The 12,363-nt window shown below is 38.2% G+C and overlaps 1 protein-coding gene across 3 annotated transcripts in view; it reads right to left on the bottom strand.

The window, feature by feature from the left end:
• The window catches only part of MEIS1 (Meis homeobox 1), a 132,952-nt gene that overhangs the window by 16,873 nt on the left and 103,716 nt on the right, over nucleotides 1-12,363 (bottom strand). For all 3 annotated transcript variants that reach the window (XM_053588704.1, XM_053588705.1, XM_053588706.1), the window contains one exon: nucleotides 7,158-7,234. In XM_053588704.1, the coding sequence (XP_053444679.1) occupies nucleotides 7,158-7,234 (77 nt within the window). The remainder of the gene's footprint in view (nucleotides 1-7,157; nucleotides 7,235-12,363) is intronic.

Raw genomic sequence — 12,363 nt, 5'->3', positions numbered from 1 at the left:
CTCAAATACATTTACAGAAGACAGCTGAGACATTTGTCCCCTTGATTCACATAGTGTGAGTTTCACATCTGTTCCTACAGGCAGGATTTGTGCAAGGTGATAGAGTTCTCCCATGCACACCTGGAGTGGAGCCAAATGAAAGAGAGAGAAAGGAAGGAGGAAAAAAAAAAACAAAACATGTATACACAACCACAATTCAAAAAGTTATTTCTCCTGACCTATAAAACTCATGCAAAGAAGCAAATGGATAATGCCTAAACAGTCTTTTAATCTTATCTAACTGACACCTGACAAGCCATTACTTATAGATTATTAATGCACCCACTAAAAAGTTTGTCATGTACAAAATTACTAGAGAAAAAGATTGAATGCCTGAGGAAAAAACAAATTTTGCTGTACAATAACTTCAGAAATTTCAAGCCTATTATCTGTCATGCCCTTCATAGACTCATAGCACTCGGCTAAAAACAACTGATTTATCTTTATTACAAATTCTAAAATGACAGCACACATCTTTTTCATGTCTTGCGATAATGTTAAATTTCATCTAGTTTTTATTTTACGGTGTTTGATATGCTTATTTAAGATGAGGGAAAGTAACAAGTTTTTAATTAATTTTCCTGTTTGTCTCTTTATCAAAGCGTTTTTTCTCCACTTGTACAGTAGAGCTGGGATGAGATTCGGTTTCAGAACATTTACCTTGTTTCTCCCTGATTCAGATTATTGTATAGTCTAGAATATTAGAACTGGCAAAGCCCTTAGAGTCTTGATTCATTAGTCCTACCTGTCCGTTTTAAACCAGAGGAAACTGTTGCCCCTGGAGAGAAGATAACTTGGGTTACCACCTCTAACTGGGAAGGAGGCAGGACATGCGGTGAAGTGTTCTGATTCCAGCGTCACTTCCCTGGATGTTCCCTCCCCTGACTTGCCTGTGTAAATTTTATGTTGTCAGGAGGTTTATACAGGAGAATTGGTTCCTCAGCCACCTGGGATGTAGCCGAGATCCTCCCCCTTGACCATAATGCCTCTAGGCCCCTCAAGTCTCATTCTTTCCCCAAGGAAACAGCAGTCAAGTCCTGCTCCATCAGGTTTCATGACACATAGGGTGTTCTCTACAGTTCTCTGACCCAATACTGGTGTTGGGACCCTGAAAACAACAAGTCTGGCTTAATTAGGACTTTCAACGAAGCGTGCTGACCTACACCCCATGTTCAAAGTCAACCACCAAGTCGCTGGTTTAACTGCCTTGAAAGGAATCGCAGATGTTCAGAAACACTGAATCCATGCCGGATAAATTGGTCTCCCAACTCATTCAGCTCTGAGCCTCACCTGAACCCCAGCCCCAAGTGGTACTGAGGTTGCACTGGCTCTCAGCTTCAGGCATCACAAAAGGCAGTGTCTTCTCTGCCTTTTAAATACTGACCAGAGGAGAAACAGCAGTTGCACAAAAAAATACTGGGACTTTCAAATCCACCTTCCTATATCCCAGACGACTCAAGGTACTCTGGCAGAGGGGACAGGGTTTTCTATCCAGCGCAGCGGGCTAACATCTACTCCTATAAGGGTTTCCATCTTTAACTGCATTAAGGATGTGATTTCACACAGAGGGGAAAAGCTCTGTGTAAACTTAGGGTGTAAAGCTTACAACAAAGTGTATTTAACAAACTGCGGAGTCATTTTCAAAGAGGATTGTTGGTGGGGAATTTTTTTAAATCTGCAGAAAAAAGCAGTGTCTGGGTTGAACTCCTAAGACTTCTTGACATGAAGGTACCTGAAGGTTTCTAAATGCACAGCTCTTTTCCCTGCGAGCTATTTGCTCAGCTTTCCTGATAATACCCTGCCTGTCTGGCACCATGCCAGCTCTGTCTCAGGCAACATGCAAGCTAAACATTTTTTGACTGATTTCAATATTTTCTTATGAGCAACTAGTATTTTATCTAGTGAGTGTTACTGATTGCTATAATCTAAGCCCAGAGTAAGCGCCTGGAAAGGTAATATTATTAGCATTGACACTCAAGGTGAAAAGCATAGCAATTAACTGAGTCTGGAAGAACAACAACCCATTCTGCAATGTTCTGGGGAGTTATTCTATTTATATTTCTACTTCTTCTTTATAAAACACTGCACCTGTTACTCCATTGATCAATTAGGAAGTCTACTTTAAATGTAGGTTACACTTAAATTCTCAAGGGAAAAAGTTAAACCACCTGCTTAATAAAATTACTTTTGTTGTGTAGGAAGTTGATTCATCCCTAGGTGATTCCCAGGCAAGGAGAATCACTATACACCCGCACTTTTATTTGCAGTTGAATAGCAAACAAGTGCTCAGTGCTTCTTACATTGTGAACTGCTTTTTTTCCCCCTTCGCATATGTTTTCCTTGCTTTTGTGTCATGCCTCTGTTTAGCTTTATTGACAAAACAATCTGTGTCTAATATTTAAACAACATCTGTAAAAATGTATTACTAAATTATGTTGCAAGAAAAAGCCGAACAATTCTTTGAAACCCTGACCTCTATTGATTTTTAGATCGCAGAAGCTGAAAGGATAATTTGTGAATGTTTTAACATTTACATCTAAACAGGTACTTATATTTATAGAATCTTTGATTATTTATAAAAGGGTTTGCTACATTATTACCAGAACTCAGAAAGAAACTTGACCTTTAACACTGAATCTGTTTATTATAATAAAAAAGATCCTACATTCAAAAAATAACTTTACATTTTTACCTGCCAGTGGCATAAATCTCAAAGGATAACATACTGTTTTCCCCACTAGTAATAAATAGGAAGTGATGCCTGAATGCTTTTGCAGTTTCAAAGGCAATACATGAAGTAACTAGGAAAATCTGCAATGTGCACTAAATATGAGAACCACAGAGTGCAACAGTTCTGCACTGTGTCCCCTCAGATGTGGGGATGCTTCCTGGAACTTTACACACCCTGTGTAAAGGGTGGAGACTGACTTTTCTCTCTACACACATACCGTATTTCACATATACTATATATTTAGTACCTAAAACCCATATTGCCCTCTCAGAGCACAAAGGGATAATCATAGAATGTCAGGCCTTGATAGGAGGTGTTTGGATGAGGAGTAGTAAACAAAGAAACTGTGAAATGTATTCAATACACCGTAGGCTAGACTCTGCTGAGGCAGGATACAGCTGAGGCATCCAATAAGTAGGGTAAAATCACAAGGCATAAGTTAAGTTTTCATCACAGGGAATTCCCAGATCTGCAACACCGGTGTGAAAATATAACAGGGGATTTTTATTTGACCATTCTACCTCACATTTTCCACATAAAAAAAAGAAAGTTGGTCTATTCCAGAGGAAACAAACCCAGGCGTTGACTTTGTGGGCAGGTATGTGTGCGTTTTAAAATTCTAAATAATCATCTAATCCAAAAATTGAAGACATTGCTACTTAAATGACTAAAATACCTAGCATATGAAAAAAAAGTTTGAAATGCTGGTAATAGCAGATGAATTTGTTACAACCACAACAATTAAAAAGGCAAAAAGACATAAAGTTCCTATACTATTATTTATCATTTTGGGATAAAATTATATATAATTGGGGGCAAGGGTGCAAAGGGAGAAGAATATATAAATTTATGCTACATATAATATTCCGAAACTGATAATGCTCTAAATCTAAATCTACCAGAACACACTAGACCGAAATATTCAGGCAACTAGTTACAGAATCTTTTAAAAACATGCATTTATTTCAAATACTTATATAATTTATGGAGAAATATTTTTAACCAAATTTTTTCCATAATTGCCTCAATTCTCAAGAAATGTATTGGCATGGACTTGGCCTGCAATGTCACATCTAATACATTTCGCATTCCACCCCAGAGCCCAAATGCTATAAGTACTAATGCCAACCATTTTAAGATTCCTTCCCTGTCTTTATTCTGATAAGTAGAAGAAATAAAAGAATTATCACAATTATTTCTTTTACTTTAAATTTTCTCTTCATCAGGCAAATCTGGTTGGTTGTTTTCCATTTAAATTCTCTTTTTTGTCCCTCTCCCCTTGAATCCCTGCTTTAGCCTTAGTTAGCCAAGGCAGGTAGCATATATCACTTATGTCAATTGGAGACATGTATGTTTAGTTCACCAATGAAGTAAAAGAAACCTCTACGGTGTACAGAACTTCTTGTCTTATTTTTCAATCATGGCATAACTGAAAACTGCATCAGCCAAGTTTCTATGACAAGCTAACAACTAGACAAGAGTTTATACCTTTTACTTTCATATTATATATTTCTATGCATTATGTTACTGCCAATAATTATGACTGATCTACACCCAACCTTCCCTTTAGCGTTTTAGTAAGTCTCTTCAGCAGTGACTCACGGTTCATACAAAAATGTACATGTGTGTTAACAAGTTTTAAGAAATCCAGGAAGGAAGACACAAACGTTTAAAAGTTGTAGCTAAAGATGTGAAGGGAAATGCAAAAATCTTAATTATATTTTAAAAATTATTATTTCTAGAAGGAAATGACTTGGGAAGACGTGTAGTATAGGAAAAGATGTTTACAAGCTTTCAGAAAAAGCTTCATTTGATTTTTTTTTATTACAATCAGGTCAAAAAGAAAAGCAATTCATAATTATGCTGCTTTTTAGTCTTCAAATATGTTACAGGTTAAGGTTCTCTGACAGGTTTGGTTTTAAAACTGGGTCATCAGGGGTTTCCCATTTTTTCATCATATTTCCTACTTAAAGCCCAAAGAAAAATAAATCTATTATCAGTTCCTTAAAAGGAGAAGCTTTGGATCAAAATTAGTAAGCCATTAAAGACTGAAATCAAACATGGGAATGCCATTATCGAAGTGAAGAACAGAATTTCTCCTAAACTTCCAGTTACTTGAGGGAAATTTTCTACAGCAAACGAAGTTCAGAGTTGAAACAACTGCAAACTGCAAAGCACCGAGATATAACAAAAAGCCAATTTGACCTCCATATACAATACAAAGCGGCCAACATAGAACTGTGTTTACATCCCAATTAACTGAAAGTGATTTTTAAGCTATATCCATGTAAGATTGAAGAGCAGTGTGAAGTTTAGGGTAAAGTCTGCATATACTTGAAAAATTATTTTATAGTATAAGTTATAATTTTTAAAAACATTCTTTTCTCCCTTCTAATGACAAAACTGAAGAAGTCTGATTGTGAATATTGATTAAGAGCTATTTCTCTTAATGGTGGAGGTGTGCATAGAACCTAGAGTGGAGGTGTGCATAGAACCTAGAGAAATCAGTGTATATACACTGCTTGGAGTTGCAGGATATCTTCCCGTCCCTGCATTCACAGGAAGCATCCCATAAGGTTGTCAACCCATAGAAAGCAACTTGTATTGGAATTTGTTCTTTGGTAACTATGTTTATACATGGAGTTTGCTAGCAACCTCAAGAAGGAAGAGAGGTGGCATGTATGTGAGGTCACCTGAATGGCAGTGGGTTTTTTATTCCTTAATTAGAGAGCTCACCCTGCTACTACTTTGCCCTCAAATGGGAACATTTCCCAGGGATACATGTATGTGACATCTGTACCCCTCCATTGTATTAAAACAGCCTCAACTTCAGTTAAAAAAAAATGTATACATAAATTTAGGTATGCATGCAAAATTGATAGTCTCCCCTGTAATATAATCCAGAACCATCTGAAAGACTAAGTTTAAATATGTAGTGTTATCAGCCTTAAAAATTAAGATACAATGGCCAGTGAAAACAGGCAAACAAAAAAACCCCGCAGTGGCATAACTCCTAGTAACACATTCAGATATAGTGAGCCTTTGGTTGGTTCCCTATCCACTAACTAAAAGGGCTGCAAAAATTGATCTCTCAAGGCTGCGGTAAGGTCATAGAAATTGATAACCCTTACAAGCAATGCTTATGTGAGTCTGTCTGTGTCTTGCAGATAGTGCGCTTTGTAAATTAATCCTCCAAAGGCAAATATATTGTAAGTAGCTTGTTATCTCTAAAATACTAAATTGAAGAATACATGGGATTATATTGACAGAAATTACATTTTCTGTAATGGGGTTTAATATATCTGAAATCTCTCCCAAAGGCTCCCAGGCTCTCTAACGGAGAAGGGTCTGTTAATGTAGGTGCAATAGACATCAAGAACAAATTTATTCACCAAAATGGATTAGGCCATGTAATCAGAGATTCTGTAATATTAATCTTTGACACTTATTGAACAGAGAAATACTTCTGTCTGAAAACTGTCATTCCCAGTTCTCCCCTTTCCCCAAGTAGGCCTTGGGCCTTTCCTGGATTTTACTTCAAAGAGGATAAGGTTTCCCCATCATAAACACTAATCTAAAAATATTAGGACAATTAATTAGATACACTTAGTTTTAGAGGATATTGGATTTCGATACCCTTCAAATATGACACTAGCCCTGGGGTGATTATATGAAACCTGGCTTTCAGCACATTCACAAAAGGTAATAAATCATACTTTCTCAAAGCCTCCTTGCCACACTGCTGTACATTAAGTCAGAATATTGGTGGCTGGTACCTGGTACATAAATCTCAGCTTTGCCCCACATCAGGAATTTACACTTTATTTAGAAACAGCAGTATTGCACATCCCTGAGATACTTCAGGTTTGGAACAGCTTCAAAGTAGAAACATAAATAATTTCTCCCTCTCAGTATTTGAGAGATAAGAGAAAAGGGGAGATGACCCTTGAATGCGTAACCCTAACAAAATCTAACTGAATTCCCTCATTCAATGGATTTAAAACCTGACTGATAGGGGATGGGAGATGGTCTTGTTTCGTAGAAAATAGGATGATACTTCTCTATCGATTATCCCGAAGGGGGTGGGGGAAACCATAGAGAGAGATACATTTACAGAGCCATAGTGAATGTGAATTAAGCATGCATACTTAGACTTCGCATAAAATCTGTCAATTTATAAAGGAGGTGGAAGGCAATACAGCGTTTTCTTTTCCAGACCAGCAAGCGTTCTCACATATCAGTCAACAGTTTGTTTTCACTTTTGGATCCACAAGCCACGGGGGGGAAAGCTGCAGCAACTGGGTGTGTCTTCTTAATGCAAAACATTAGCTGCAGGTTGCCAGAGGGGGAAACAGATTGTGTGTAAACACAAAGCCAAATTACTCACCAATTGTTCACTTGAAGGATGGTGAGTCCTGTGTCTTGTGCCAACTGCTTTTTCTGTTCTTCAGAAGGGTAAGGATGCTGCAAGAGAACAAAAAAGATATGTGACATCAGGCAATACTTAGGCCATTTCGTCAATAGCCCAAGTGTCTAGTGAAGTCCATAATTAAAGGTAAAAATGCTGAGGTGTGTCACTCTTATTAATGGAATACTACATCATCTAATTAATGGCAGTAAAAGACAAGCCAATTACAAAGATTAGTGAAGTGTATAAATAGCTACTTAGGATACTTGCAGAACCTTGATACTGACTTTAAGCTTTAACAGGTTTATTTGTTGCAAATGCAAAGTTTAGTATGATTGCCACTGTATTTTATAGGGTTAAAATAAGGATCGGCTATTTTTTTAACCATCTAACAGTATACTACCCAAACATTTTCATTGAACATGGACTTCCAAATCTGACCTATTTGGGCCAGCAATCTCAGCTGAGATCCCCAGTAGTGTGACATTTTTCCTCCAAAACACCATATTCAAATATCAAAATTAAAATGGGTGCATTTTATAGAGCCACTATTCATTTTAGCTCTTCAGCAAAGCACCAAAAAAAAAAGAAAAAAAATTCAACCAAAGTTGGTTTCCACACCTGAATATCAACACATACTGAGATTCTAAACACAAGCCAATATAAAGTCAAAGGCCAGCATTTTGCATGCCAAAAACAAGTCTAGTGGCCAGGATGAGTGGTTCATGCCTATAATTCTGGCATTCTGGGAGGCCTAGGCAGAAGGATCCCTTACATTCAGGAGTTTGAGACCAGCCTGGGCAAGAGTGATACCCTGCCTCTACTAAAAAGAGAAAAACTAACGCTTAGGCATGGTGGCAGGCCCCTTTAGTCCCAGCTACTCAGGAGGCTGGGCAAGAGGATCACTTGAGCCTAAGAGTTTGAAGCAGCTGTGAGCTATAATGGCGCTATGGCACTCTACCTAGGGTGACAGAGCGAGACTCTGTCTCAAAAAAAAAAAAAAAACAAAACAACATAGAGAGTTAAAGTGGATAAAAAGTATTATAGGATTAGATAATAAAATGAAATCCATAACTTCTTGTAAGAATGTTTGGAATTCTACTGAAATTAGTTTTGGCACAAACACTTTTTGTTCAATAATCAAATACCCTATATATCTAATACATATTTTTATAGGCTGGGGAAAGGGGCTGAGGATGTGGTTTCCATCTATAAAGACACTGGCTAGCTTGCAACCCTGTGTCCTAATAAATTCTCCCAAGAAAAAATGGTGCCGAGATTCAACCCTCTATTCCATTGTGAATGGGAAAGGGCACCCCCAACCCTTAATTTAACTATCTGTGCCATCAAAACTAAATTCTGGTCTATTGAATACTAATTAACATAGCTTTTAATTTAATTAATAACATCTGATTAGATTCTAAAAGGGCTTGTTAATGATCACTTCAGTGCTTTCATATGTAAGTTTAAATATGTCTTATATCTATACACATGGGATTCGTTTGTGGAGAGCAGAGATACAGCAATTTTTCCCATAAGCATTGTCTGTGATTGTCACTTAATCAATAAATACACAATTAGAATAAGGCTTTGCTTTCATGGAATATAGTGCCTTTCTCTAAAGAGCTCCTAGTATATCATAGATAGGATGGCAATTAACCCCCATTATATCTCTTTGAGTGACATAAATGGAATCTATCGCCCCTTCTGCTTTACAGGTGAAGAAACTGGGCAGGGGAAGAGACAGTTGGTGGCAGACATCCGTGATTCCATGATATTTCCTGCTTCCCTTCTAGTGGTTAAGCCTCGCCATGACCAAAGACTGTGGCAAATGCCTTTCATGATCCCAATTTATGTCCCCTTTTCAAAAACCTGCTGACTGCTAGCCATAGTCTGCAAGGCCCACTACCATCCAGCCCTGCCCCCTCTCAGATGTCTTTGCCTTCTCCCCATCTCCTTTCCACCCCTCTGCCCAGCCACACCTTCCTCCTCTGTGTTCTTCTAACGTCCCAACCCTTTCCCTCCATTCAGGCTCCTGTTTCAATGCTATCTTCAGGTCTCGACATGAATGTCCAGTTGGACACCCCCCCCCCCCATTATCCCACCTTCAGTCTGTTTCTTATTTCCCTAATAGAAAACACCACTCTCTGAAATACCTGTTGTAATTATTTGCTTCCTTGCTGGGGAGTGTCTTCACGCTCACCTGCTGACTCCAAAGTCCTTGCCTTGCTTGCTCCCCATCCTTAAACCCAGACTAGTTACATAATCAGAAATCACTAAATATTTGTGGAACAGAAGAATGGCTATCACTTGCCATGACACATGGATACTGCAACATCAAAATGTGTAATAATTTATTTTCAAAGCCCACAGGAAGTACAAACAATCCAATTTGAGATCCATGACACTACTTTCTCTGCTTCACTCTTAAAAATGATTTCAACCCACCCTCTCCAAATAAAAAGTATATGAACCTCACAATCGGCTAAGATCAGAGATGACAGTGACCCTACTCGACATAAGGCCAGCCACTACAGCCAAAATCTCATGACTGGATACTGAGCTAAAAGCAATCCATTACCCTAAGGTGTAAAGCATAATTCTCACTGTATAAAGGTTTACCACACGATCTAAACCAAGAGACCCTCATATTCTATGAACAGTACACTGAACTACGGTTTGATATACAATAGTTTCATGTCTACACTAGTACATAATGTGTGTCACCTTCTTAGAAGGTATATATTATGCTACCACTCATTAACTATGGGACTTTGAGCAAGGGACAACTTTTCTAATCCTCAATTTTGTCATCCAGAGTTCTAAGATCCACTGATGTTAAAGATCACCTAGGCTAGCATTTCTTACAGTGTCGCCCAACCACAATGTAAACTCAATTTTGAGACACGCAAATTTTAACATCTAGCTGTTGGCACTATTTGCCATACAAAGTTGTAGACTGATGCATACAATTGGCTTCCAATCGGTAACATTTTCTGTGTTATTATTTTCTTACAGTTTTCCAGGACCTCTGGAAACCTCTTGCAGTGGTTTTTAACAGAATTAATAAACATATCAAGTCCCTCTTCAGTATAGCTAGATGCAACACTTTTTGCCCTATCTTGTTAGTTGTGCCTTAATGTTACTTATGACCAGATCTGGATAAAAATCACTAGCTATGCCATTTATCTTTAGTTACTTTGAAATTGAGAACTGTTACCATAATTTATTTGTCCTGTGTTTTCGAGAGTATTTTTGCACGCCTATTTGTGAGCAAGTTTTACATACATTCTCTCAGAGCAAATGGAGCTCATATTTTATTTATGCAAGTAGTGTCAGGAAAATTCTCTTTGAATCATTAAGATTACCTGAAATATTATAGCTTCAGAGAGTGGTAACACAGTCCTCAAATTTCAGTTGTTTCTTCCCATGATGTAGTTTCTAATTTTATAATTTAAATATCATAAAATGAGAAAGTTCTATCCTTTATTTCTTCTGTCACTTTTCATGTGGTCTGATTTTAAGTAATTGGAACAAACTGTGTCTAATTTCATGCAGCATAATTGCTCAGCAGCCTCCAGCTATGGAGACCCAGCACTCCGTCTCCATTAAGCAATTTTCAGTTGTTCAGGACATATATTTTTTTTTAATAGAAATGAATGATCCTGGACAAAATTAAATGTCACAATAATCTGGCCATTGTAAAGAGCGGAGAAAAGGGTATGGACAAAATTCCTAAACCCCCATCTATAGAAGGTCAGCTGGATGTTTTTCTTTTTCTCATAGTTCTTGGCCTTGGTGTTTCAGAAACTTTCAGTTTCCTGAAAAAAATCTACAATTGCTAGAATCACACGAAAGCCATGACTTCATGTAGCTAGCTAATCCTCAGTCAGACAAAAACTCACAAAGAAGTAGGCTTTTAAACAGAAACCAAATATGTTCAAATATCTTAAATCCTGTGCATCTTTACTAGATAAGCTTTTTGTGGACAGTATGAGTTATTCCTTTTGTAGACTTAAAGAAATGTCTTGACAAAAACCCAACAGGACGCAGGCACAGCTGCCAGAAAAACACTCAAAGCCTTGGTGCTTGTTGCCCAGGGCGCTGGGGAGGCCATGGAGTGGGCTCAGGCAGACGTAAAGAGTGATCCCTGAGAAGCGCCACTGGAGGGAGAAAATGGGAAATTCATTCCAAAACCATTGCAACTCCCGTGGCCTATGTCACTGTTACTGGATCTCAATGACAAGGACACAAGTTTAAGAAAGAATAGTAGGTTCTTGTGAAAGAAAGAGTGCACTTCCCAGATGCACCAATCAACCTGATCACTTTGGGATAGCAAAGCAAATTTGACCACAGTCCCACAGACACAGAGAGAGACCTGGCTTTTGTTGTGTACATTAGCCTCATGCCATTATCTCTTAAAAGCTTAATTATTTGCAAACAATTGATCAAGATGGGAATTTGAGAAAGGATATGCAAGGGCCACTGGGAGAACTGCAGCACATTAAGAGAGCAAACAAAATTACCTTTAGATCTTACAATAAGAATTAACGATTGAGAGGGGAGAGGGAGGCAGGGCAGTAGCTGTGAGGGTTCCTTCTTGAGTGTTTCCCATTTGATCTGCATTAACACCTCAGGAATGAGTGAAAGCCATAAAACAGTGATTATGTATGAGTAAAAGGGTCCCCTCCCATCCAGCATTAACCCTGCACACGTGTACTAGGCGAGTTTGGCGGGGAGAGAAGAGATTGCAGCCTAAAAGGGAAAATAAGTTGCCTTGTGGGCAGTGAAAGTCCAGCTAAAGGGAATAACTCACAAAGTGGTCATCATTATTTCCATAATCAACACCCCGACTTCTCCTTTCCAGTATAAATCTCTTGCTGCAATAGAAACCGTGTGCCACTCTTCGTGTGTTCCTGGTGCAGGGCGGCTCCTAACACTGAGCCAGAATGCAGTGATTGCTTAATAACTCCATCAAAGAAGAAAAGATCCCTGGGAGAATGTGTCCTGCACAATAGAAATAGTTACAGGATGTCTGTCTGAAAAAAAAAAATCTAAAAATAGCTTATGTGAAAGTTAAGTCTGAGCTGTCATTTTACCAGCCACAAAGAATAGAAAGTGACAGAAAGAAAATGGTGACTTTCTAAAGAAAGTTATCTTTGCACAATTCCCGAGTTAGTTGTTG

Source organism: Nycticebus coucang, chromosome 4 (assembly GCF_027406575.1).
Source record: "Nycticebus coucang isolate mNycCou1 chromosome 4, mNycCou1.pri, whole genome shotgun sequence".
NCBI lineage: Eukaryota > Metazoa > Chordata > Mammalia > Primates > Lorisidae > Nycticebus > Nycticebus coucang.
The sequence above is the reverse complement of the archived record's forward strand: the minus strand, read 5'-3'. Positions and strand labels throughout refer to the sequence as shown.